This window comes from Perognathus longimembris, chromosome 13 (genome assembly GCF_023159225.1).
Source record: "Perognathus longimembris pacificus isolate PPM17 chromosome 13, ASM2315922v1, whole genome shotgun sequence".
In the NCBI taxonomy this organism is placed as follows: domain Eukaryota; kingdom Metazoa; phylum Chordata; class Mammalia; order Rodentia; family Heteromyidae; genus Perognathus; species Perognathus longimembris.
In genome coordinates, this window is record NC_063173.1 from 52,523,056 (window position 1) to 52,551,015 (window position 27,960).

Sequence of the window (27,960 nt, forward strand, 5' to 3'; positions counted from 1 at the left end):
CGGCGGCGCAAGTCGCATGAATGAGAGGAACGTGCCCCGCGCGAGACGTCGCGCGCTCCCGAGCTAAGAAGCCAATGGGATTGCTGAAAGGGCTCGAGACCCGGCACTGAGGCAACGGCCGCGCGCCGGCTCGAAGACGAGCGTCGGCGGGCCGGGAGCGCGCGGGAGCGGGGCGGGCGTGGAGCGTGCGGGGGCCGCGCGCTGCCTCTGCGAGGCCGGACGGCACTGCCGGGAGGCGGCGGCGGCGGCGGCGGCGGCGGCGGCGGTAGCGGCGACAACGACGGCGGTGGTGACGGGCACTGTGCTTGGGGGTGAGTACCGGAGACACCGGCCCCTGCGGAACCGGAAGTGCTGGGCCACTGAGGTGGGAGGGGAGAGTGACCTCTAGGGAAGGGGGACCAAGGAGGGAGAGGAGGTTAAGGCCCCATCCCTTCTCTGGGCCGGGGTTATCCGACCGGCCGCGGCGGCAGGACTCGAGGGCCCCGGAACAGACGCCGAGCGGAGACTGGTGACCCAAAGGCCGCCTGGAGTCGGAACGGGCTGCCCGGCTCCTGACCGGGTCCTCGGCCGGGACCTGGCACCCAGCCGCCGCCCCTTCCGTCCCCCGGCTCGGGGGTTGACCCCCGCAGCCCGCTCTCTGGGTCCTGCGGGGTCCTGCTGGGCCCCGGCGCTGTCCGGTCTGCCCTCCTCGGCACCGCGGTGGTCAGCCCTGTCCCAGACGTGGCTTCTCCTTTGCCCCAGCTCCGGAGTGGGCACGGGGTGCTGTTTCCACAACCCCCAGTCCCTCGGCCCGCTCTGCGGAGACTTCATCCTGGTTACCTGTCCTCTCCCATCCACCCGCTTCCTCTGGCTCCCACGGAGCTGCGTGATCCCTGATTTCACTACTTCGTACTTTAAAAAACAAAAAAACAAGTGGAGCTTGTATGTGTTACCATTTTACCTATAGATAATCTCTTCGTAGGGCAGGGGCTGTGAAAGTGTTTATCTCCTTTGGCCCAATGAAAATACTGAATTGGGAAGTAAGAAAGTGACTTAAAGTTTACTGGAAGCAGTTGTAGAATCAAGTCTGTGTTAAGTATATCCCATGTTCTAGACTCCCCCCAACCCCCCTTCTTAATGTCGAGTTTTGCCTTGGTTAAATCTTTATTTGCATCTCCATCCTTATATCCCAGTATTCCTCTGCTCTAGGTCATATTCTTATTTTCTTATAACCCCCATCTCCCTTAATGTTTGTAAGAATTATATTTCCATGTACTTTACCAACTCAGTCTATGACAGTGTCACACTAAACTCCTGCTTGGGTCTTTCTGTGATAGCTTGATGTGGGCTATTCCATGTCACCTTTATTATTGTGTATTTGGTTTACTGTATTGTACTATTAACCTAATTTATTTCAGCAAGAGTGGCTCTGCTCATGCTCATTTACTCCTTTAAGGAAGTACGCATATAGCCTTACTAAAGCCGTCAAAGTACCCATCCTGTATTTTCTACTGCCATCCTATAGTTTTCTCCCTGCCTAAATATGACATACAGGGTTTTGTGCACTTCACTGGTAGGCGCCCATCAGAGTGTGACTGATGAACCACACTCACCCTTGTGGTCTTATCTCCAGCACATCCTTTTGCTAAGTAACACTTGGTGTGCTTGTATTTATACCCAATAAATTGTTTTTATCTTGACTCTTGTAATGTCTGCCTTCTGAACATCTCAGATGCTGAATCTCTTCTGTATTCCAGGATTATACTCCAACGTTGTAAGGCCTTCCATGATTGCATACTATGGCATTATTAGCCCATGTGGCTTTTTTTCTATAGAAAACATAATCCAAAATAATATATGGTTCAGAATGATCTCCTGACACTCATATTGTCAGGATTACGCTACTTTAAGTAGTGTAATTTCCCATCTTCTGTAATCTTTGGGGTTTGAGAGGAACATTTAATAGTACTGTCTATAGACTAAGACTTTGCTTCCTCTTTGTTAAAAGTTACTTAATCATAAACGTAGAAAGTTGGGCTTTATTTCTTATAAGACACTGAAACAAACCATAGAATCAGAGGCTAAAGAGGATCTATCTTTTTTTAGGATGCTAACAATTTCTTGTAATCTCTGGGACTTCAATCCATTCTAATATTGCTGTTTGGCCTTCTGAAATCCTATTAAAGAGAGATGGTGAATCTTGAAGAAAGGTGCCTGTACTCACGTCACAGGTGAGAGAGGAAGTGATAAATTTCAGAGCACGTTTGCTTTTCACTATCTGAATCTGCTGGTGTTTTCAGTATCTACCTTTGATATTGGACTGCTTGAGGGGAATAACTTTCTAAGTTCTCATAGGCACCAGTGGCTCATGCCTATAATCCTAGCTGCTCAGGAGGCTAATATCTGAGGATCTAGGTTTGAAGCCAGCATGAGCAGGAAAGTCTGTGAAACTTTTTTTTTTTTTTTGCCAGTCCTGGGGCTTGAACTCAGGGCCTGAGCACTGTCCCTGGCTTCTTTTTGCTCAAGGCTAGCACTCTGTCACTTGAGCCACAGCACCACTTCTGGCTGTTTTCTATATATGTGGTGCTAGGGAATCGAACCCAGGGCAAGCACTAGGCCATATTCCCAGCTCCTGTGAAACTCTTATATCCAATTAACACCCCCTCCCCAAAACAAGACAAACGAGAAGTGGAGCTGTGGATCTAGTGGTAGACTGCTAGTTGTGAGCAAAAAAAAAAAAAAGTTCAGGAACAGTGCCCAGGTCCAGAGTTCAAGCCCCCAGAACTGTCACACACACAAAACAAACTTTTCAAGTTGTAACTTAAGTAAACTGTTGGTCTGTAGATTTTCTCATTGGCTCTTGTAGTGTGATGGAAGAGAAAGAGATAGAAAGGGATTGTGTCAGCAAAGGGGCATGTGAACCTGGCTACTGGTGATTCAGAGGAGTGCCTCAGGCAGTCTCCAGCCTTCAATTTCACCTGGTTGGATAAGGGACTCCGTCACCAGATAATGTGAGAAAAGTGCTTTGAGATCACCAGATGAAAAGCATCTTATAAAATCAAGGTGCCAGTGTTATTTTACTACTATTGTCAACAGAAATAATTGTTACTCTTAATCATACTGTGTTAGGTGGGGCTCAATTTAGTTCCTAATACGCCATTGTAGAAATAAAAAAAACTGTTGAATTGGAAAAGAAAAGGACCAACTCCTTTTTTGTTGCTCATAGAGGGCATTTTACCTTTGAGTATAAGATTATTGCTTGTCCAGGTCCCGTAATAGGTCCAGAAGACCAGAAATTTAACTTGTGCCTCTTCAGGTTTATAGTTAAATAAAGGGTGAGAAAAAGAGACACATATAAGATTTTCTGCCCTAGTTTTGAGGTTACATTTTCATGTAGCAACAAATTTTCTCTTTGTCCAACAAGAAATCCTAGTTCTAGAATTGCCCTTTACTGCTGTGCTTTTTAAACACACTCTCTCTCTCTCTCTCTCTCTCTCTCTCTCTCTCTCTCTCTCTCTCTCTTTCTCTCTCTCTCTCTTGGCCTTTGTTGCTGGGTTTTTTTGTGTCAGGTAAGATGGGTTCTGTATGAGAACTAGAACTTTGGTGACCTTAGGCCAGAGAAAGCCATATTTTCCTTCTTCCAATCTCAGTAGCACTTAAGAGATTTAAAATCCATTTTCCCCCATATTCCAAGTTCTTTCCACATATGTGTACGTGGAATGGAAAAATAATCTTTTCTTTCAAAAGACACTTTTTTAGAGTAGCCTGTGGGATTGAATTTCAGCCTTGGTCTTAAGAAATGCCTTGAAATAATTTCTTTGATAAAGATATTTGATTTTCTCCAGGTGAAGCACCATACTCCAGTGGAAACTCTGCATCAGGAAGTCCTGGATTGAAGAAGGCTCAGAGACATTGACTGACCTGGAAGCAGGGACATCATTGGAGCTTTGCTTTTTTTTATCCACAGGAATCTTTTGAAGTATCAAGTGGAACTTTTTCATCTTATTCTGCTTGCTGAGAAGAACATGGCTTCAAGGATTTTAACTTTCCCTTTAGTTTTGCATGAACTCTATAGGGAACGGAACCCTTAAAGGGTTGGAGAATCAGAAAAGATTGAAGACAGACAAGCTTGCTGTCTCAGTTTTCTCTCCTCCAAAGAAAAGGATTTACAACTGAATGGTGAAACAGCTGTTGTCCAGCCTCGGCCATCAAAAGAGAAGTAAATAAAATTAACTCCTGTCGCCAGACTACAAGCACTGGTGAAGAGAAGGTGTGAGAGTTGGTAGCATTGAGAATACTGCGTAAAAGGAGCAAGGACTGCAGCGAAAACAGCTTCTCTTTAAAGCTAGAAGGAGCTCCAGGTCCCTCCTTCGATTCAAATAGAAACACCGGGCACACCTGTTTTTGGTGCAGCTCTTTCTTTACTTTGTGGCAGTGTGGTAGTTGTGGAAGTACTGTTGTATCTCCTCAGAAAAGAAGTTGCCCTTACCTGAAGTTTTCTGTCCTACCCTGATACTCTTTCCTTTTGAATACCTGCCTCCATCTATGAGCTACATCTTGGTCTGTCTGACTGTCTGTGTTATCTACCCGCAACTCTTTGCATGTGTTCAGCCTATTGTTTATCTTCAATTCTTAAACTGTACAAGTTGTGTTTCTTAATCTCCCCATCTGCTTTGTTCTGGGGTGGTGGTTTTTCATCATTTGAAATCACCTTTCCCCCTCCCATGTGCTTTTCTTTATTTGAGATCTTTTGACCTTCAGTTTTATTTGGGAGGGGGAAGGGTGATAATTTAACTTTTTCCGTTTTCCCCAGTTTCTTTCCTTTCTGTTGTTTCCCTCATCCCATTTTCTTGTCTGTTCTGCCTCTGTGGGCCTGGGCTATGCGGCAGGGAAGATCTCCCATCAGAGCTCCAACATGCCCTCAGAGTCTGGAAAGAGATTCAAACCCAGCAAGTATGTCCCGGTCTCAGCAGCCGCCATCTTTTTAGTGGGAGCTACAACCCTCTTCTTTGCCTTTACGTGAGTTTTCTCCCAGTAGTGGTATTTGGGGTGGAAGTGTGTGTTGGGGGGGGGGCATCCTGTGGGAGGGGAAGGACTGCTTTCTTGGGAGTTTTACTAGTTATTTGCAAAGCCTGAGTGACTGAGGGGACTTGATTTCTGATACTGGTGAACCCAAAACCATAGACATGTAAGAAAAGTGAGAACACCCTATCCTTTTAGCATTGTTACAAATTTTACTCTGTTGAATCTTCTACTTTCCCGTTCCTCCCATTGGAATCATAGATGTTTTCATATTTTTCTTCCCGGCTCTATTAGGTGTCCTCAACTAGGGAGGACATGTAGCGTGGTTCAGCGTGGTTTGAAGCAGTGTAAGCAGTCAGTTCTGTGAGAGAAGGAGAACTGGAATGGATTGAAGTCTTATATAGTCCTGGCTTTTCCCTAACTTGTCTGAACCTTGAGTTTGAGATTGTAGAAATGAGCGCTCAGGAGTGTCCGAACTGATTTATAAACTATACACACTGATGAGACCAATTTGAATTTTAGTGTTGAAATGGTTTTCTCTGAACTCTTAAAAGCTGAAGGCTGGAGAAGTGAAGGCAAGTGGGAAAGAACAAGCTTTATTTAGGAAGAGAGTCCTAAAAGAGACCCTTTATGACAGTAAAGGGAATTAGACTACTTTTCCTATTTGTGGGTCTAGCTGGATAAACTAGTTGGCATAGAAGATTTTCCACTTTTAAGAATCTAGAGGGCTGGGAATGCAGTTCAGTGGTAGAGTGCTTGCCTTGCATGCATGAAGCCCTGGGTTCAATTCCTCAGCAACACATATACAGAAAAAACAAGAAGTGGCATTGTGGCTCAAGTGGTAGAGTGCTAGTCTTGGGTAAGAAGAAGCCAGGGACAGTGCTCGGCCCTGAGTTCAAGCCCCAGGACTGGCAAAAGAAACAAAACAAAAAAATCTAGGACTTGCATCATTCTCATCTGGAATCTTAACACTTTGTTCATCTAGTTGTTACTAGATGAGGAGATGATGATTTGCCCTTTCTCTCATCCCTAGTATTGTACCTATCAGCAGCCTGGCAAGCATCTTTGTTGTAACTGCTTTGTAAATGAACCTGTTCCAGGCTTCTGAGCCTTATGCTGTTGTGTCATTGAGTTAGCACTCTAGTTACAGCTCTTGGAACAACTAAAGCATGTAAGATCTAGAAAGTTCATCTTGACAAGGTTTGGGCTCACACTTAATTGCAAGGTACTGTTGAGAGCAGCCGTAGTGTTGCTGGGAAGAGGAAGAAAAGAATTGAAGTGGAAGGAAATGAAAGAAGTTTTGGCTTAAGAATTGTTGGGATTGTGGGATGGAGACAGCTACATAGAAAGTAAATCTGAGCTCCAAAAAGCTTCAAGTGCCAATTTTTTTTTTTTTTTTGAGTCAAGGATGTGCTATGTAGCCTAGCCCATGATGCTGGCCTTGAACTCTTAGTCCTCTTGCTCTACTTCCTGAGTGCTGGAATTAGAGGTGTGTCCATTACTGTGTCAGCTTGCCAAAAGGAATTCTAAAAGATGTGGGCTGCTTGGCTGAAAAGAGTCAGCAAAATGCTGACTAGATATATATCTATCTGTCTAGTTTTGTTTTTTGTTGTTGTTGTTTTTGACATGAGTCTTACTTTGTAGCTCAAGTTGCCCTCAAACATATAATCTTGCCTCTACCTTCCAGGTGTCTATCTAATCTTGTCTTTTAAACAAGGAAATGATGAATCACTACCTAATGAATGCATAAGCATCAGCCTGCATCTCATCTTCCTCCTCTCAACTATAGAAGTCACAGATTTTGGTCGCTAGATAAGGAGTCTAAGCATCCTTGCCAGATCCCTCAAGAATCTAGACAGAGCCCTGCTGGTTTTCTTTCTTTACCTTCTCTTCCTTCATCATCTTTTTCTTCATTGTAACTGGATATGTTCAGTATTTTATCCTTTGTGCATTGGTTACAAAAAGTCTCAGAGAACTTGTTTTGGTTTTGCCACTATGCCAGTAAGCAGACTCAAAATTTTAACCAAAGTATTGTCTTGTCTTAGTATCCTTGTGGCACTTGTGGTGCTGGATCAGGAGTGGTATGAGTATGTACTAGATCAGTGTTGACACCCTTAGGCCCAATTGGTGGGAGAAGATTTATTTTCTTTTGAGAGTCAAGCATTTGGAGAAACTAGGATCTTCAAGGAAGTGTTTTCTCTCTTTCAAAATGTTCTTGAGATAGAACATGTAGAATCCTTATTTCTAATTTGTTAATCTGGAACCAGTGAATTGCTTGGCTGGTTATACCAGTTTGCCCACAAAGAGTTGTTCTGACATAGGCATTTTCTCAACTGATAGTTGAAGCTGTTTAACCTACTTTCTCATTCTCTGGTGCCAGTAAAGTAGAGGGCTTCCTTATTTATTTCATGGTCTCCCAGCCCCTTGAAAAAAGGATTCCGGAGGAACTTAATGATTTATTTGGGATTATTATCTTGGTTGGGTTTTGTTTTTTTTTAACTGTATTTTTTTGTGTTTTCTTTTTTGGTATTGGGGATCGAACCCAGGAAGTTGCACTTGCTAGGCAAGCGCTTTGCCACTGAGCTACATCCCAGCCCTGGGATTATTATCTTGAATCCAAAGTTAGAAGAGCCTCCCAACATTAGTTTGCACAGGATCAATTTTTTAGTTGCCTTTTCTCCCTAAGGTCTCACCTGCTCACTTTGTGGAGGCATAAACACCTATTTACCTTACTGTACTATTCCCTAACTTTTAGTACCTCTGTTAGTCCTGTCTTGTTTCCATCTGACTATAGATAGTGTCTCTTTAAGCTTGTATATGGGCGGAGGCACTCAGTTTCTCCAGATCTGTTTCTCCCCATGGAGGGGAGGAACCTTTTGAGGTTCAGTTCATTGGAGAATTAAGCCATGTGTCACATAAAAAGCTTGTAGTTTCAACTGGAGAGGCAAAAGAGAGGCTCTTTTAGCTCCTATATAGGGCCTTGAATCTGCAACTACTCTGTTATCCTGTTCTCTTCACTAGGCTACCCGTGACTACTACTCTTACATCAGTCACACTATACCCCAGGTAATTACTGTGGGACCTAGAGGAGTAGGAGTAGGAGGAAGAATCCCTTTCAGTTGGCAGACATAATTAGTGGAGGCATGTAGGCTTCAACTAATTAGAACAATTTACCCTCCATGTTTCTTTGTCAAGTAAGGAAAGCACTGAGTAGAAGAATTACCAGTTGGGTTTGTTCATCAAAGAAATAGTGATCTATCTGCCATGAGAATCCCAACAGTTGAGAGAGCCTCCCCACAGAGCTGTATCTAGTCTCATTCATTGAATGAATTTGTCCAGTACTAAAACTAAGCAGGAGTGGTGTGGCTCTTGTCTGAATCATTTCCCTCCTCACTGTGAGAGAGAGGATCTGTAAAGTAACCCCACACTTTGCCAGTTAGGTCCTAGATTCCATATATATATATATTTTTTTTTGGGCCAGTCCTGGGCCTTGAACTCAGGGCCTGAGCACTGTCCCTGGCTTCCTTTTGCTCAAGGCTAGCACTCTGCCACTTGAGCCACAGCGCCACTTCTGGCCGTTTTCTGTATATGTGGTGCTGGGGAATTGAACCCAGGGCCTCATGTATACGAGGTATGCCACTAGGCCATATCCCCAGCCCTAGACTCCATATTTAAAATAATACATCTTGGTCCTCTATCATGGTTTAGTCTTTGTGACTAGCTGGGGTAATGCTAAGTATAAGTCATACTGTTCAGGCCTCAGGATACTGATTTTGGTAAAGTCTACTAACCCTTGTGGATCTTGGTTCTTCTCTATGAGGAAGTTGACCTAGAGGAGTTTATTTAAACAGCATGATCCTTTTGCAAATAATATCTTAGTATTGAACTCCATGAGACAAAAATTAGAAATACTGTGGTTCACATGAGGCTTTGTAGAGCCCTGCTCATTTGATATCTCCTCCTTGTCTTCCTGAAGTACCAGGACCTTCTTTGGGCACTTGACAACATTATTTGAAATCACAAAATTGGTCTTCTCTAAAGTTTTCTCTACCTGTGAGGTAGTTAAATCAGTGTCTCATTTTGGCCATTTCTACAGTTGAGAGATCCAGTAGGAGAAAGATGTCTGGTTCAAGTGGTCCTTTAAGAGTAAGATTAAAAATCAGAGTAGGGGCCGGGAATATAGCCTAGTGGCAAGAGTGCTTGCCTCGTATACATGAAGCCCAGGGTTCGATTTCCCCAGCACCACATATATAGGAAACGGCCAGAATTGGCGCTGTGGCTCAAGTGGCAGAGTGCTAGCCTTGAGCAAAAAGAAGCCAGGGACAGTGCTCAGGCCCTGAGTCCAAGGCCCAGGACTGGCAAACAAAACAAAACAAAACAAAAAAATCAGAGTAGTCTGGAAAGAAATCCACATGGGTCTTACCAGTGTGCTTGCTTTCAGTTTCTGCCTTGGGCACCCTTCAACTCTTTTACCCACAGAGTTGGGCAACCACCTCAGTGGCTCTCTCTCTCTCTCTTTTTTTTTTTTTCCCCTGTAACTGGAGGTGTTAGCACCTGATGTGAGTGGGAGCAGCCTGTGATCTAGGGCATTAACTGAGGAGTGGTTGTTCCTTTCCTTCCCACTTGGTTTTCTAATCCAGAATAAGTGCCCAGGCCCTACAGAAAGTCTAGGTTATAGAGGCACTATAAAAAAAAAAAAATGTTTTTAAGAGAAACTTAACCCACCTATAAAGGGGGAAGAAATGTTTCCCCATCTTGAAGAAAGCACTCCTAGATGAAGATCCCTATGGGCAGGAAATAGGGCATTCATTCCAGCCTGTTTCATTGAGGAGAACCACTAGTCATCTGCTCAGCAATCTACTTGGCATGGGTGGAATGTATAGCCCTATTCTTTAGGAGATTAGTGCCTCTGTTTTAAATGTCCTTGATCACTGGGACCTCAGATAGGGGAAGTGGAATTAAGGTTGATGGTGGAGCTGAGTGATAATTGATGGTGGTGATGATATATATATGAGTGATAATTGATGGTGATGTGTGTGTGTATACACACATATATTTTTGTATGTATGTGTTCTATCCAGTAAATGCTCAGTATTAAAGCCAGCTGACTTAAAAAAACTCTATGATCTTTTCAGACATTCTCCTTTTATTTTCATATTCATAGTATGCAGCTGTAACAAGCTTGACAGTTAGTTGCCTGTGGATTACCTAAGGATATTGACTGAAGCATTAATGGAGACAGGGTTAAAATTCAGAGCTTAACTACTTTTTCTTTCCAGGAACTTAACTGTAACAGGAAATGTTAACAAGGGCTAGGAAACAGGGTTTTGAGAATGTGGATATTAAAACCCCTCTCACAATTTGATTCAGCCTTGGAAACTGCACTGAATGGTGGGCAGAAGAACCTGTTCTACTTGGGATGGTTTAGGTCTGGAAATCCCATCAATGAGTCAGTCTGCTTTCTGAGCTAAGGCCACTCCCTAAGTTATTCTGCTCTGTGATTATTGCTATAGGACGAGGACAGGCCCCAACAACTCTTGGCCCCATCTCCCTCCATCAAAGACAGCAGATTCAGACAGGCCACTTAGGGTGGTCACCAGGAATCTGGCAAAGTGCCAAGGCATTGGGAAGGCTCTTCTAGGCAAGCAGAATATGGGATGTGATAGGAATAAGCTGTGCTCCCACATGCCTTTCCTTAGAGGACTGTTTCCTCAACTAGAGTACTAAGGTTAGAAGCAGTAGGTCTCAGTTTATGAGCAAATACTGTTCACAATTTTATTTGTATCACTTGTAGATTCTGCCATTGTAGGGGACCAACTTTGTTTTATCATCTGGTATTGGGATTGAGTTCCAGGATTACACACTTAGCTGGTGTAGGTTGTTATCAAGAAAGCTGTAGGGGTAAAGTTCATCATTCAGGAGAAGGTTGGCATAATACCCAAGGAACTGGGTGAGTTTTTTTGTGTAGAAATGAAACAGAAGTAAGGGTGGAATCTGAAGGATAATTTTTACTTTAGATTCCTTGTGAAGGGAAAAGCAGCTTTACTTATCTCGTTTAGAAGTTAAAGAAGCCACAGTGGCCAGTTCTAGGAATCTTGTGTCATGGGTACCTTCATGTTCTAAGGATTTAATTTTATTTTTCCCTTCTAATTATCTTCCCAGCTGTAGGAGTGAAGTGAGTCACCCTTTCTCTTCTTCCCCAGGCGGAAGTTGAATCCCAGGCTTAGTCCTAGGGAGGGGCTCTGACCTGGATGACTGGTTTTCAGTTTCTCTCCCTCCCTGTCTCCTGAGGAAGCTAGGAGGTCAGGCTTTGGGGTGGGACTGTGCAGAGACTTTGTATTCTACCCCAAACCATTGAAAGGTATGGGGATCTCTTTTTTGAACCAAAGAACTCACAGAAGAGGAGGCTTCATGGGAGACTTCATTTGATGTTAGTGTAGATGTGACTGAAGGTCTGTTTTGTATTTGAAATTGGCTTTTCACTCTAGTTTCATTACTGTTTCCCAATTATGTACTGTCCTATCAAGAGGAGCATAGAATTGGGTGGTGTTTATTATCTAAAAAGCAAAGCACATAATAAATGCTTACATTTTTAAAAAGGAATGGTTGAATGGGATTTGAAAAAATAGTGCCTGTAAAGATTTGTGAGATGCTTTGTGACAGTTTAGTCTCTTATCTTTGGCTTATTTGTATCTTATCAAGGGCCCCAGGGCTTCCAGACTGTCCTTGATCACTATTTAGGGCAGTGCTTTTCCTTTTGGTGAGGATATATCTTTCTTGACTAAATACAGGACTACTGTGGATTAGTTTTCTAGACTCCACAGGCCCTTTCTTCCTCTCTTTAATGAACTTTTCCTTTCTTCTGACTGGTTCAGATTAAGGAAGACAAGGGCAGATGTTGTCCTGATTCTGGAGATTAAGTTCTCATCCATAAAAGCAGATTAGGGTATTTAGCTACTATCTTATAGTTCTCACTGAGCTGTGACTGAAAAGGACACTTGATACTACTGACCAAGTAAGGTTCATATCAGAAGTTCTGAAAGTTTAGACTCCTAGGAATGAGCAGTTTAGGAAGTGCTGTGGAAGCCTTTTTTACTAGAACTCACATCCTGAAAAAACTTGAGCTTAATCCTGGACAGGAGGACTTTTTTTGGGCGGGGGGTGGGGATCAAGGAAAAGTTTTCTAAAGCATGTCTTTTGATTTGAATATTATGGAACACTGGATATGTTTTGTCAGTCTTTTCTTCCTGTAAGATTTAGGGCTTCCCTGGGTTCGATTCCTCAGCACCATATATATAGAGAAAGCCGGAAGTGGCGCTGTGGCTCAAGTGGTAGAATGCTAGCCTTGAGCAAAAAGAAAGAAGCCAGGGACAGTGCTCAGGCCCTGAGTCCAAGCCCCAGGACTGGCAACAAAAATAAAACAAGATTCAGGGCTTCTTGGGTCTGATATTCTCTGTTTCTTCCTCCCTCATTCCTTCATTCCATTTTTAGATATGTGTATGTAAGAGTCTTTTTTTGCCAGTCATGGGGCTTGAATTCAGGGTGTGGACCCTGTTCCTGAAGCTTTTTGCACAAAACTAGCAAACTCGCACAAGAGCCACATGAGCTCTGCTATTGGCCTTTTGATGGTTAATTGGGGATAGGAGTCTCATGGACTTCCTGTCCAGGCTGGCTTTGAATCTGTGATTTTCAGATCTCAGCCTCCTGAGTAGCTAGAATTATAGGCATGAACCAATAGCACCCAGCTGTTTATTTTTTAGACAGAGTCTCAGAAATAAGTAGCCTAGGCTGTTCTTGAACTCAGAACCATCTTGCTTCACTCAGCTTTTTTTTTTGTGTGTGTCAGTTGTGGGGTTTGAACTCAGGGCCTGGGGGCTGTGCCTGAGCATTTTTGCTCAAAGCTAGCACTTTACCACTGTGAGCTGTAGCACCATTTCCAGTTTTTTGGTGCTTAATTGAGATAAGAGTCTTACGGACTTTCCTGCCCTGGCTGGTTTCAAATTGCAGTCCTCAGGTCTCGTAGCTGGGATTCTAGGTGTGAGCCACCCCTGCCCAGCTCCTCTGCCACTGCTGCTTTTTTCCCCCCTCAGCTTCATAAGTGCTGGAATTGCCAGCATGTGCCACATGCCGAGCCCAGTTCTCTGTCTTGATGACCATCCTCATGTGTGTTTTAAAAAATGCCCAGCTATGGGGCTGGGGATATGGCGTAGTGGCAAGAGTGCTTGCCTCGTATACATGAAGCTCTGGGTTCTATTCTCCAGCCCCACATATATAGAAAATGGCCAGAAGTGGTGCTATGGCTCAAGTGGCAGAGTGCTAGCCTTGAGCAAAAAGAAGTCAGGGACAGTGCTCAGGCCTTGAGTCCAAGGCCCAAGACTGGCAAAAGTAAATAAACAAATAAAAAATGCCCAGCTGGCACTGGTAGCTCATGCTTATGCTAGCTACACAGGAGGCTGATATCTGGGGATCAGTTTGAAGGTAGCCTGGGCAGAAAAAAATCTGAGAAACTCTTATCTCCATTTAGTTAGCAAAAAGCTGGAAATGCAGGTATTGCTCAGGGAGTAGAGTGCCAGCCTTGAGCAGGAAGGACAAGTGAATGCTCAAGGCCCCAAGTTTAAGCCAAATATCCCTCCTCCCCTTTTTGTACTTCTCAACCTTGAAAAGTCTGTAGTTGAGTAAAAACTTGAAGAATAGTTCACACAGGGAAGAATTCCAGACAGTTGAATGTGATTGAAAGCCAGCTGGGAAGGAGTATGGGAGCCAGAGAGGCAGGTGGTGTCTCATGCTTTGGGCCAATGTGCAGGTCAGTGGGACATGGCTGGAATCCAAGAACCTGGGGCTGCTCCAGAAAAGGCAGTGTAGCTGGTGTCTGTTACATAGTCCCTAGTTCTCATGTCTGGAGATAAAGACACATTCCAAAACATGGAAATACCCCCAAGGGAAGAATGTGTCTGAGTAACAGATGAAAAGGGTTAATATCAAACAGATATGAATACCTTGTTCTAAAATAAGTTGCTTCATGGGAACCTGGGCCACTTGGTGGGAAGAATCAAGGTGTGTAATAAGTTAGGATGACAAAGGTAAACTACATACCTGGGGTAAGAATCTTTACACAGTTTTATGAGTGAAGTTGGTGTGCAGAACATAGATGGCACCTCATTTTCTTTGTTGTGTGCACAGGTGTCCAGGACTAAGCCTGTATGTGTCGCCTGCAGTGCCCATCTACAATGCGATTATGTTTCTCTTTGTGTTGGCCAACTTCAGCATGGCCACCTTTATGGACCCAGGGATTTTCCCTCGAGGTAAGGTCTCCCTCTTCACTCTTGGAAGCTCTTTCTCAACTCGGAAAAACGCCTGTAATCCTAGCTACTTAGGGGGCTGAGATCCAAGGATCATAGTTCAAAGCCAGCCTAAGCAGGAAAGTCCTGAGACTTTTTTTCTTGTTAACCACCAGGAAATAGGATGTGGTGCTGTGGCTCAGAATGGTAGAGTGCTAGCCTTGAGCAAAAGAGCTCAGAGACAGTGCCCAAGCTCCATGACTGACCCTCAGAAAATTTCTTTGGGAACTGGAGGTGAGGTGTGTTTCAGGGGGTAGAGTGCCAGCCTTGTGTGAAACAGTTGAATGGGAGCTCAAGGACCTGAGTTCATAATTATTTGGGTAGCCAGGTGTGGTTGGGTCATGCCTATAATCCTAGCTACCCAAGAAGCTGAAATCTGAAGATTGCAGTTCAGAGATAGCTGGGGCAGGAAGTCCATGTGACTCTTCCAATTAAACAGCAAAAAGCCAGAAGTAGAGCTGAAGATCAAATGATAGAGTGGTAGCCTTGAGCATGAAAAGCTCAGGAATCTTCCCTGAGTTCAGGCACCAGGACCAGCACAAAAATAAAAATTATTGGGACAAACACAACTGGCTCTTTTGGGTCCTAGAATTCCTAGGATTATTGGATACTTTTTAAATCTGATGACGAAAGTTGGGTTAAGGTCTTCAGGAATATATGTCATAACTTCCATTCATTTAGTCTACTTTTGATCAAATCTTTGGTTTTCAGTTACTCAGCATGTGGGGATGCAGGTATGGTGGTTCATACCTGAAATCTTCAGCCTCAGGAAGCTGAGCCTCCTAAGAGCATTGTGAGTTCCAGGCTAGCCTGAGGAATAACGAGGTGCTATGTAAACCCAAGGCTGAGGATGTAGCTCAGTGTTAGAGTGCTAGCCTAGAATACAGAGTCATGGGTGTGATCCCAACATTGCAAGCAAGTAAAGGAGGCTGTCATGACAGTTGTAACAGCACAGTGTAACTAGAGGAAGGCATGAACAAGCCTTTGTGAGAACATAGGGTGCAGTTCTCTCTGTCCCGGGAAATTGAGGAAATGCTGCCAGAGTGGGTGATAAAGACTTCACTCACTAGAAGATGGGAGGGGGAAATGTTTATCCAAAAGCAGCAGCATACACAGAAGTCTGCTATGAAATGGTGAAGTCTATGAGGTTGGAGGATGTTATGCATGTAGGACCAAAAGAGGCAGGATATAAGCCCAGACCAAGTTGTGAAGGAATTTATATGTTTAATTAAATAATTAATGCTCAAGTAAATAGATTGTAATTCTTTTGACTATAAGAGGTCTTCAAATGTAGGAATCACGGAATTAAGAGTTTCGTTTACAAAAAATAATTGTGTGAGAATCGCGAGTTTTTGGATGGCTGGGAGTAGTTATACAAACAATTGAGAACTGAAGTCAAAGGTGGATTTACAAGTTTTCCAGAAGTAGCTTGAACAAAATTATTCATGACAGCTCAAAGTGACAGAGCTGTCCAGTGAGCTGTCCAGAGTGAAAAAAGGTTACTGCCACACGAATCCTGATTGTCTTCATTCTTGTTTGATTGCAAAAGCCAGCAGGGTTGGGCCTGATTAATGCTTGGATGGGAGAAGGAAGTGATTGTCTAAATATATTTTCAAAGCTTCTAAATTTTGAATTAAGTTGGATGCTAATTTTATTCTCTCTCAGAACTGGGGTTTGAACTCAAGGCCTGGGCACTGTCCTTTAGCTTTTTTGCTCACCCTATCACAGTTCTACCTCTGGCTTTTTTCGTGGTTAATTGGAGATGAGAGTCTCGAGGATTTTTCTGCCTGGGCTGGTTTTGAACTGCAATCTTCATATCTTACTCTTCACTCTACCACTAGGCCATATTCCCACCCTGTATTACTGTTTTTTTTAAAGAGTGAAGTAGGTGATATTGGAATAACAGTGTGGTGACAAGAAGCTTTTTAAAGTTCATGTGCTCCCAAGTCTGTGTCAGCATGATTCATCCTTGTGACTTCTGTGAGGGAAAGGAATCTTGTGTCTCTAAAGCCAAGGAAGGGTATTTTAGTGTTCATTCATCACATACTTAGTGTTCTACTATGTTTAAGGCACTGAAAATCATTTGGGGTGGCTTTTTGAATAAGATCGTTGCTTCCAAGTAGCTTATTATAACAAGATAGAGAAGGCTTTTATTTTTTTAAGATACTACTGTCTTACTAAATAGTCCAAGCAGGCTTGAAACTTGCTATATAGCCAGACTGGTCTTAAATTTATAATCTTATGCCTTGGCCTCCTGAATACTCAGATTTCCGGAATAATACCACGGTTGATAAAAGAGAAATTTTAATAAGTTGTGTGTGTGTATATATACGTATGTATACATGTATTTAAATAATGATTATATATGTATGCATATACACACATATATGTATATATATGTAATTATTATATAGGAACTACCAAAACTACAAAGGTTACCTGTGATTTCATAAACCAGAGATAATAGCTGTTACATTGTATATATTTCCTTCTCTATGATTTAGATGAAGTTTGTAAGAGTAGGGGAAGTCATTTGGGCATTGGATTTTGTGAAGGAGGGGAGTATATAATTTCTATTGTTGTTTTCTTCTGTTCCTAGGCCTTGAACTCAGGGCCTGGTCAATGACTTGGTTGTTGATGATTAATAGTATATGAGTCTCATGGAATTTTCCCATAAGCTGGCTTTGAACTTGATCCTCGGATCTCAGCCCCCTAAGTAGCTAGGTTTTTTTTTTTCTTTGTTGCCAGTCCTGGGGCATGAATTCAGGGCTTGAGCACTGTTCCTGGCTTCTTTTTGCTCAAGGCTAGCACTCTCTTCTCGAGTCACAGTGCTACTTCTGGCCTTTTCTGTTTATGTGGTGCTGAGGAATCGGAACCCAACCCAGGACTTCATGCATGCTAGGCAAGCACTATACTGATAAGCCACATCCCCAGCCCTGCCAGTTGTTTTTTAAACTGACTTTCTCTTTATAGCTGAGGAAGATGAAGATAAAGAAGATGATTTCCGTGCTCCTCTTTACAAAACAGTGGAGATCAAAGGCATCCAAGTACGCATGAAATGGTGTGCCACCTGCCGTTTCTACCGTCCTCCTCGGTGTTCCCACTGCAGCGTCTGTGATAACTGCGTGGAGGTAAGAGCACTGGGTGGGGTAAGACCCAGTAAGTACCTCTTGGAAGTTTTCACTCTAGAAAAGATTTGGTACACCGGAAGTGGTACTCAAGTGGTAGAGCGCTAGCCCTGGCAGCCTGCTGAAACAACATGGTCTAGCTCAATCCAAAGGTGTTAGCAAAAAGTACACATGTGGGTCAGAGCATGAGCACTCTATAATTACAGCAGGGAAACTTTGACCTCAAGTGGGTATAGCTAACACCCAAGATTTTAATCTTCAGCCTTCCATCTGTTGGTCTTTTCTTTGTTTTTTTTTGTCAGTTCTTGGGCTTAAACTCAGGGCCTGAGTGCTGGCTCTGAACTTTTTTGCTCAAAACAAGTACGCTCTACCATTTTGAGCCACAACTCCACCTTCAGTTTTTGGTGGTTAATTGAAGATAAAAGCTTCATAGACGTTTCCTGACTGGGCTGGCTTTGAACCTCAATCCTCAGATCTCCCGGCTTCTGTTAAGTCTTTTTGATTATAAGTCCTGCCTTTGTGTTATCTCTTGCTTCCACAAAATTTTGCTGTTGAAATCAAATTTGACTTTTGTCTTCCTCCTTCTTCTTCTTTTTTTTTTTTTGGGTGGGGGGGGCCAGTCCTGGGCCTTGAACTCAGGGCCTGAGCACTGTCCCTGGCTTCTTTTTGCTCAAGGCTAGCACTCTGCCACTTGAGCCACAGCGCCACTTCTGGCCGTTTTCTGTATATGTGATGCTGGGGAATTGAACCCAGGGCCTATGTATACAAGGCAAGCACTCTTGCCACTAGGCCATATCCCCAGCCCTTCCTTCTTATTCTTTTGCATCCCTTGTCTTCTTTTTAGTCCTTTTCTCAGCCCATTTATATTCAAGTATATGCAGTTGCTTGCCTGCTTTTCTTTCTAAAAGCTTATTTCTCAAGAATTGTGAATGTTTTGTAATGAAATCTCCCAATATTCATCCTTTTTCAGAGTTTCTAGGTCATATAGGATAAATTTTTGAAAACTTGGCCTTTGACCAATTTCTGGAAAGTCTTGTTTTTTTTTTTTTTTTTTTTTTTTGCCAGTCCTGGGCCTTGGACTCAGGGCCTAAGCACTGTCCCTGGCTTCTTTTTGCTCAAGGCTAGCACTCTGCCACTTGAGCCACAGCACCACTTCTGGCCATTTTCTATATATGTGGTGCTGGGGAATCGAACCCAGGGCCAGTGGCACTCTTGCCACTAGGCCATATTCCCAGCCCTCTGGAAAGTCTTTCTTTCAAAAACTGCTATATTCTGTTTTTAATTTTGCAACTAAGTGAAAATAATCATTAGTTACTAAAAGTAAAACTTAATTTCTTCCATTTGTCTTTCTCTTGACTGAAGTGATCTAATGCTATGGTGTAAGGAAGCCTCTCATTCTCTCTCTTTTGCCCCTAGGAATTTGATCATCACTGCCCCTGGGTGAACAACTGTATTGGTCGCCGGAACTACCGTTATTTCTTCCTCTTCCTCCTTTCCCTGACAGCCCACATTATGGGCGTGTTTGGCTTTGGCCTCCTTTATGTCCTCTACCACATAGAGGAACTCTCAGGGGTTCGCACGGCTGTCACGTATCCTTCAAGGCCTTTGGAGTGTGGGATTGAGGTGGGAAGGAAAGAAAAACTTGAGGCCTGTGGTAGGGAAGGTGCAAAGGGTATGGTCATTTGGGGTTGGGAAAGGCAAGATAACATTGCTTTGTTCTCCTTGACTGTTTGGCATCAGAATGGCAGTGATGTGTGTGGCTGGCTTATTCTTCATCCCTGTAGCTGGCCTCACAGGATTTCATGTGGTGCTGGTGGCCAGGGGACGCACAACTAATGAACAGGTATGGGGAGAAGTGATGGGAGACCCCTGAAGAGCAGGGTTATGTCTCAAGCCTTCTGGTCATTGTGTAGCACAATGCTCCCACAAATAGAAGCTTAATGAATACTTTTTATGATGATTCAGAGATCAGTGGTAGGGGTTGAGACATACCTAGGTCCCTCAAGTCTGAAGATAAAACTAGATGTGGAGGACGATACCTATAATTCCAGCACACAAAAGGATTGACAGCGTGAGGCCAACCTGGGCTCAAGGAAAGGTGAAGAGGAAGAGGAAAAGGAAAGAAAACCATGAGAGCAGAAGCTGTTTCTCAGTTAATGGATCTTTATTGAATGCACACTGTACACTAGACAATCTAGGCTGAGTTATGGAAGTAATGAGTTGGGTCAGGAATTGGGAACGTGGTTTAGTGGTAGAGTGCTTGCCTAGCATACATGAAGCCCTAGGTTCGACTCCTCAGCACCACATAAACAGAAAAAGCCAGAAGTGGTGCTGTGGCTCAAGTGGTAGAGTGCAAGCCTTGAGCACAGAGAGACTCTGGGACAGAGCCAGGCCCTGAATTCAAGCCCCAGGACTGGCAAAAAAAAAAAAAAAAAGATTTGGGTCAGTCCTTGTAAAGCTTACAATATTGCCCACATGAAAATGTGTTGTTTTTTTTTTTAATTTCCCCCTTTATTGTAAAAATGAAGAACAGAGGGGTTATATAGTTCATATGTAAGGCAGTGAGTATATTTCTTCTTCAACTTGTTACTTCCTCCTCCCTCATGATGTTCTTTGTGTGCCATATTAATGACCTTAATTAGTCTTTTTTTTAATATGTTTTTATTGATCAACTTTGAATCTGAGCCAAAGTTGGTTTGTTGTTTTTTTTTTTTTTTTTTTTTTGCCACAGCACCAGTTCTGGCTGTTTTCTGTGTATGTGGTGCTGGGGAATTGGACCCAGGGCTTCATGTATACGAGGCATACACTCTTGCCACTAGGCCATATCCCCAGCCCACATTAATTAGTCTTATACAGCCATATATTTATGGATTCTTCAAATAACCAACTACGGAATATACTCGTGGAAAAATTGCATCTGGCCTGAAAATGTGGGCTTTATTTCCTCTTGTCATTATTCCCTAAATACAATGTTTGTATATATGAGAATATAATGTATGTAAGTATATATTGTATTTATATAACATACTGTATTGGGTAGAAAAGGTAGAATAAGTCATCTAGGATGATTTAGAATAGATGGGGTGTGCATACGTTATATGCAACTATTGTGCCACTTTATTTAATTTAAGGAACTTAAAACATTTGTGGATTATTTTACTGTTATTTAGAAAGCTATTTATGGACTGGAGGCATGGCTCAAGTGATTGAGTAAAAACCATGAGCAAGAAAGCGATAGCTGGAGACTCTGAGTTCAGATCTCAGTGGTTGAGATCTAGGGATCATGGTTAAAAGTCACCTTGGGCAGAAAAGTCCTCCAGACTCTCACCGATAGTTAATAGGCAAAAAAATCCAGGCTGGAGATATGACTTAGGAGGTAGAACAGCCATGAGCAGAAAAAGCCAAGCTGCTGGAGTGTGAGGCCCTAAGTTCAAGCCCCAGTACTAATAAAAAAAGCATCCAAAGCTATTTCCCCAGTTTACATGAGGGAACTGAAGTTTAGGGCCACTAGACAAGCTGCCATGAGGTAGATTTTGGATTTGAACTGAGGGCCCTGCCTGTGGAGACCCTGTTCTGAGCCACGACACGTGTAAGCTTCCAGAGTGGAAGCATAATGATTTCCTATTAATTTGTTTTCATGGGCTGGGGATATGGCCTAGTGGCAAGAGTGCTTGCCTCGCATAACATGAAGCCCTGGGTTCGATTCCCCAGCACCACATATACAGAAAATGGCCAGAAGTGGTGCTGTGGCTTAAGTGGCAGAGTGCTAGCCTTGAGCAAGAAGAAGCCAGTGACAGTGCTCATGCCCTGAGTTCAAGGCCCAGGACTGGCAAAAAAAAAAAAAAAAGTTTTCATTTTCGGAGGTCAAGGCCCTTGTTCAACCTCTCTCTAGGTTACGGGTAAATTCCGAGGAGGTGTGAACCCCTTCACCAACGGCTGCTGTAACAACGTGAGCCGGGTGCTCTGCAGCTCTCCGGCGCCCAGGTACACCTGCCACCCCTTTGACACTCCCTTGGGCTCCATCTGGCCTTGGGGAAATGTGCCGCTTTAGGAAGGGGTTTCTTTGAGAATGGTAAGCGCTGCATGTGAGAAACATGCCCATCCTTTGCTGTGAACCCTGTGAGTTGGGCCCGTATTCCTCAGGTATTATGGCTAACCTCCTTTGAGAACTGAAGATGAATAAGATATACTTCAGAATTCCTTCAGCACCTGCACATAAAGGTCTAGTCTTACTGCAGATTTCACTAGCCCAATAGGACTTCTTTTTGGTGTTGGAGGTTAAATTTAGGGCCTTGCTGAGCTGTCCACACTCCACCCCAGGACTGTTTCTTATATTTATAAAAATGTTTCGTACGTAATAGGGCACTAGGGGCTGGAAATGTGGCTTAGTGGTAGAGTGCTTGCCTTGCATGCATGAAGCCCTGGATTTGATTCCTCAGTACCACAAACACAGAAAAAGCTGGAAGTGGCACTATGGCTCAAGTGGTAGAGTGCTCTAGCCTTGAGCAAAAAGAAGCCAGGGACAGTGCACAGGCCCTGAGTTCAAGGCCCAGGACTGTCAAAGTAAAAAAATAACTGGGCAGTAGTAGATATTTTTGACCTAAATAAATAAAGATTTCTCATTTTTGATACCAGGTATTTGGGAAGACCAAAGAAAGAGAAGACAATTGTAATCAGACCTCCTTTCCTTCGGCCAGAAGTGTCGGATGGGCAGATAACTGTGAAGATCATGGATAATGGTATCCAGGGAGAGCTGAGGAGAACTAAGGTGAGGAATTAGGTAACTTGGAGAAATCGCATCCATGCAAAGAAATGGAAACTTGCATTTACTTTACATCTTATTAGAGCACTTCCTGAGTCATGTTAAAATTACTTAAATACAAATCTTTTTCTCCATTATATTTAAGTTCAGTGACAACAGTCATTGAGTACATTCCCATGACTTCACCAGACTGAACAAGCTACAGATGATAGAAGCTTAACAAAGAGTTGTTGCTTGTAATCAGGAAATTAGTGATAGAAATTAAGCTTTTATTGGAAACTTTTTCTTTTTCTTCTTTTTGCCAATCCTGGGGCTTGGACTCAGGGCCTGAGTGAGCACTGTCCCTGGCTTATTTTTGCTCAAGGCCAGCACTCTGCCACTTGAGCCACAGCACCACTGCTGGCTGTTTTCTTTTTCTTTTTTTTTTGATTAAATTTTATTGAAAAGGTGTTGTGCAAAGGGCTACAGTTACATAATGCAGTGAATACATTTCTTGTGATATCTTACACCCTCATTTTTCTTTCCCTTCCCTAGATCAGGTAGGCATATATACAACATCCAGTGTACCAAAATCATATACAGTAACCACATAGAGTTGGACCATTTTTTAAAATCCCTTGAATTCCTTTTATTTGATATTCATATTGATATACTATTCTTTTTTTTTTTTTGGCCAGCCTGGGGCTTGAACTCAGGGCCTGAGCACTGTCCCTGGCTTTTTGTTGCTCAAGGCTAGCACTCTACCACTTGAGCCACAGCACCACTTCTGGCCTTTTCTACATATGTAGTGCTGAGGAATTGAACCCAGGGCTTTATATATCCTAGGCATGCTGGCTGTTTTCTGTATATGTGGTGCTGGGGAATTGAACCCAGGGCTTCATGTATACCAGGCAAGTACTCTTGCCACTAGGCCATATCCCGAGCCCGTATTGGAAACTTTTATCTCAGAACTGTTGTGCCTTTTCTTCCACTGTGTTTAAAAACATATGATTGGGGCTGGGGATATGGCCTAGTGGCAAGAGTGCTTGCCTCGTATACATGAGGCCCTGGGTTCAATTCCCCAGCACCACATATGCAGAAAACGGCCAGAAGTGGCGCTGTGGCTCAAGTGGCAGAGTGCTAGCCTTGAGCAAAAAGAAGCCAGGGACAGTGCTCAGACCCTGAGTCCAAGGCCCAGGACTGGCCAAAAACAAAAAACAAAAAACATATGATTGATTCTTCAATACCTTTGCCAGTTTATAATATATAATTTGAGTTGAGTTGTCATACTGCCCACTCTTCTAAATCTGCTTCTCCCCTACCCCCCCCCCCCCCCATCTAGTCTAAGGGAAGCCTGGAGATCACAGAAAGCCAGTCTGCAGATGCAGAACCTCCACCTCCTCCTAAGCCGGACCTGAGCCGTTACACAGGGCTGCGAACACACCTCAGCTTGGCAACTAATGAGGGTAAGTGCTTTCTTGATCTTTGAGATCCTAGAACTAGATGTAGTTATAAGAAGATGAGCAAGGCCTGGCCAAGAATACTCAGCAGGTGGTTTTTGGGATAACTTGAAGAGGAAGGATGCCGTGTAGCAGTTGGCAGTGAATTGCACTTTTGCCAGGGCAGTTGTAACCCTTAGACCAGATAACTTCCTGGGGTGTTTTGTGACTTGAGTTTGCCCACACTGAGTTCTGAGTTGGTATAAGCTTTTAGTCTTGCCTTCATATTCCCCACACTTTTCCTTTTGCTGGGTGTGTTTGTTACCACCTATCTTTCCCATATACTTTAGGCAGATTAAGAGAACTGATTGTAAAGTAGTGCTCCCTGGACCTTTTTTTCCCCCTCTGCAGATAGCAGCCTCTTGGGCAAGGACAGCCCTCCCACACCTACCATGTACAAATACCGGCCAGGTTACAGTAGTAGCAGTACATCAGCCGCCATGCCTCATTCCTCCAGCGCCAAGGTACTGTGCACTCTAAGAAGCAGGGTTATAACATGTGCCAGCTCTTGGGAAAAAGAAGCAGAAGGGAAGACAAGAAAACCATGGGCATTTTTTGAGTGTTTGACATTAGTAGAATTGAATTTCTGTGATAGTGTGTTCATCAAAGAAGAATGTGAGCTGGGAATATAGCTTAGTGGCAAGAGTATGTGCCTTGTATACATGAAGCCCTGGGTTCGATTCCTCAGCACCACATATATAGAAAAGGCCAGAAGTGGCGCTGTGGCTCAAGTGGCAGAGTGCTAGCATTGAGCAAAAAGAAGCCAGGGACAGTGCTCAGGCCCTGAGTCCAAGCCCCAGGACTGGCCAAAAAAAAAAAAAAGATACTATTTTTCCAACTTACAGATTTACTTTATAGTTTTTTTGTTTTTATTTTTCCTTTTCAGTCCTGGGGCTTGAACTTGGGGCCTGGGCACTGCCACTGAGCTTCTTTTGCTCAAGGCAGGCACTGTACCACTATTACCACAGGGCACCTTTTTTTTTTTTTTTTTTTTTTGAGACAAAAAAAAATATAGCTCAAGCTGGCCTTGAATTTGAACTCTTCTTGCCTCAGCTTCCTAAGTGCTGGTGTTATAATTGGGTCTAATTCTCCTGAAGCTCTGGGGTCTCTAACAAAGGCACCATTAAGAATCTGCTTGACCAAAGAAAGCTGCTCAATAGCCAGCATTACATGCAAGTAGAGCTAAAAAATAATGACCATCTTTGTTGTGTATTCATTTCTTTTTTTTTTTTTTTGCCAGTCCTGGGGCTTGAACTCAGGGCCTGAGCACTGTCCCTGGCTTCTTTTTCTCAAGCTAGCACTCTACCTCTTGAGCCACAGTGCCACTTCCGGCTTTTTCTGTATATGTGGTGCTGAGGAATCTAACCCAGGGGCTTTGTGTATGCTGGGTAAACACTACCACTAGGCCATGTATTCATTTTTATAATAAAACTGATAATACTGTAGTAAAAAGAATCTGCTTTACTTCCTCAGTTGAGTCGTGGGGACAGCTTAAAGGAACCAACCTCAATTGCAGAAAGCAGCCGTCATCCCAGCTACCGCTCAGAGCCCAGCTTGGAGCCAGAGAGTTTCCGTTCACCCACCTTTGGCAAAAGCTTTCACTTCGATCCACTGTCCAGCGGCTCACGCTCATCCAGTCTCAAGTCAGCCCAGGGTACAGGCTTTGAACTGGGCCAGTTGCAGTCCATTCGTTCAGAGGGTACCACCTCCACCTCCTATAAAAGCCTGGCCAACCAGACACGGAATGGAAGCCTCTCTTATGACAGCCTACTCACTCCTTCAGACAGCCCTGATTTTGAGTCAGTGCAGGCAGGGCCTGAGCCAGATCCACCTTTAGGCTACACTTCTCCCTTCCTGTCAGCCCGGCTGGCCCAGCAGCGGGAAGCCGAGAGGCACCCACGTTTGGTGCCAACTGGCCCAGCACACCGAGAGCCCTCACCAGTCCGTTATGACAATCTGTCACGCCACATTGTGGCCTCCCTCCAGGAACGAGAGAAGCTGCTACGTCAGTCACCCCCTCTCACAGGCCGTGAGGAAGAACCAGCCTTGGGGGACTCCGGTATTCAGTCAACACCAGGCTCAGGCCATGCCCCTCGTACTAGTTCCTCCTCAGATGATTCAAAGAGATCACCCTTGGGCAAAACTCCACTGGGACGTCCAGCTGTACCCCGTTTTGGCAAACCAGATGGGCTAAGGAGCCGTGGATTAGGCTCCCCTGAACCAGGCCCAACTGCCCCATACCTGGGCCGATCAATGTCTTACAGCAGCCAAAAAGCCCCACCTGGTGTCTCAGAGACAGAGGAAGTGGCCTTGCAGCCATTACTGACCCCCAAGTAAGTATGAGCCCATCCCGGTCCTCAGCCAACTTAAAACCGAGATAGTACTTGGCAAAATGATTTGGGCTCTCCTTGTATATTCTATGGGAGGTGGGACCAAGGGGTATCCCAAACTCATTTTTACTCTGGTAACCTGAAGGTGAGTACTTCATCTCCTTTAAAGTATTATCTGCCTGAATGTAAGTGTAAGATAGCAGCTACTAGTAGTTAGAAATGCATTGAGGAGATAGGGCATCTCAGCCTGAATACATTGGGGAGATAGGGCATCTCAGCCTGATTTTCAGTGTTGATGTCAACAAAACAAAAGGGGCTGTTTGGGGAACCAGACTGTAAACAGTTTTGCTGTCCTTCATGCCCTTTTTCCTAACACTCATCTCGTTTTCTTCCTAGAGATGAAGTGCAGCTCAAGACCGCCTACAGCAAGTCCAACGGGCAGCCCAAGAGCATAGGCTCAGCCTCCCCTGGCCCAGGCCAGCCACCTCTAAGTAGCCCCACAAGGGGAGGAGTGAAGAAGGTGTCAGGGGTGGGTGGTACCACCTATGAGATTTCTGTGTGAGCTTCTGGCACCTCTCCTTCCCCATGCCTCTGTACCTACACCAAAGGGCCCCAGGTGGCCACCTTTCTTCCCTCAAGGGGCTCCCCTACCCTGCATGGACATTTTTTAAACCACCGATTCCAAGAGGATGAGGAGCGCTTTATAAAATGCCACGGGGTTGGGGAGTTGGAGAGTTGGGGCTCTGAGACTGGGGTAGCACCCCCCTATTACCTTTTAAGGACCTTCCCTTCCCTTATTAATCCCTGGACCAGACTCAGTGGACATTTGTGCAATTGCTCGCCCTGGAGGGAACCAGATCATTTTTAAACCAGAAATAATTTTTTTTATTATTGTTACGGATTCTATTTTTTCCTCTTCTGCGTTACCAGGTGTGTGTGTGTACATATACATATATATACACACATATATGTATGTATATAATAAATAGTAAAGAAATTATATATCTATCTTGGGATGGGATATATAGATGAGGGATATATGTATGTATGTATATACACAGGCACACACACATATGCACACACACGCACAAAAGGAGGGGAGATTTTGCTCTTCTTTTTCCTCAGACCAGCAGGAAGTAAGGGAGAGACAATGAAGTCTTCCTTTTTTTCCCATGGTTCCTTTTCATCCCAGTAACCAGCTAAGGAAATGGCACCTCCTGTTGGTGCTAGTGATTAAGGAAGAAACCTGGGAAGCAGTGAGTCTGGGGTCTTGATCAGAAGAGGGAAGCACTTGGAGAGGAGGGTTGGTTTTCTAGGCTCATAGGCATCTAGTTTCCCCAGGAAAGGGGTTGCAGCTCTGTGACAGGTGGTGGTGGTGGGGATCAGGAAGAGAGCTTGGCCTAGTTTAAGAAGTAATATTGGATAATCCTCCATTCTTGGGGGACAAGATTAGGGTGGGCTTCTTCAGTGAGCCCCTCAAAGCTTTCCTGTGGCTTACATAGTTAACATGATTTTAAAATCCAAGGCCAGGAGAGAAGAATTTTAAAAGCAATATTTTTCATCATATGCCAAAAATGGGATAGAGAGAAGGAGTGGCAAGCCTAGGCCCCTCCGGTTGTCCCTTGGGGGTTACCCCTCAGCCCACCTAAGTATGGTGCTGGGTAGAGGGGGTACCTGGGTTCTAACCTCTAAATAAGGGAAGACCCCAGCCTCTATACAGAGGCCCTTTATTTTTTATTCTGATTAGCCATTTTAAACCAACAAGGAATAAAAAGAAATCCTGATCTAACCAGCCTTCCCTGGCTTGTGTTGTTTGTCTGGTGAAGGCAGGGTGAACGATCTCTGGTGGGAAGTCAGCACACAAAAACTTGCAAACCTCTCTGCTGCCACCTCATCTTTAAGGCAGGTCATAGTGAAAATTAA

The 27,960-nt window shown here is 44.0% G+C and overlaps 1 protein-coding gene across 3 annotated transcripts; it reads left to right on the forward strand.

The window, feature by feature from the left end:
- The first annotated feature begins 14 nt into the window (after window positions 1-14).
- Zdhhc5 (zinc finger DHHC-type palmitoyltransferase 5) lies at window positions 15-27,831 on the forward strand. Of its 3 annotated transcripts, XM_048359983.1 has the most exons (13): window positions 15-311; window positions 2,086-2,210; window positions 3,825-4,998; window positions 14,182-14,303; window positions 17,313-17,470; window positions 18,884-19,056; window positions 19,208-19,310; window positions 21,360-21,451; window positions 22,103-22,235; window positions 23,551-23,674; window positions 24,059-24,171; window positions 25,181-26,040; window positions 26,434-27,831. In XM_048359983.1, exons 3-13 carry the CDS (start codon window positions 4,895-4,897, stop codon window positions 26,597-26,599), a joined length of 2,148 nt encoding a protein of 715 aa, XP_048215940.1. In that variant the 5' UTR covers window positions 15-311; window positions 2,086-2,210; window positions 3,825-4,894; the 3' UTR covers window positions 26,600-27,831. The 3 variants fall into 3 exon arrangements, with proteins under 3 accessions (XP_048215940.1, XP_048215942.1, XP_048215941.1); XM_048359985.1 differs by lacking the exon at window positions 2,086-2,210; XM_048359984.1 differs by lacking the exon at window positions 15-311 and having other exon boundaries at window positions 2,079-2,210.
- Window positions 27,832-27,960: the final 129 nt, after the last annotated feature.

Bases quoted from the DNA above. Each gene is read 5' to 3' on its own strand.
- Zdhhc5 (XM_048359983.1), top strand. From the start codon at position 4,895: ATGCCCTCAGAGTCTGGAAAGAGATTCAAACCCAGCAAGTATGTCCCG. The intron at 19,311-21,359 runs GTATGGGGAGAA...ACCTCTCTCTAG, and splicing joins GACGCACAACTAATGAACAG to GTTACGGGTAAATTCCGAGG. The intron at 24,172-25,180 runs GTACTGTGCACT...TTACTTCCTCAG, and splicing joins CTCATTCCTCCAGCGCCAAG to TTGAGTCGTGGGGACAGCTT.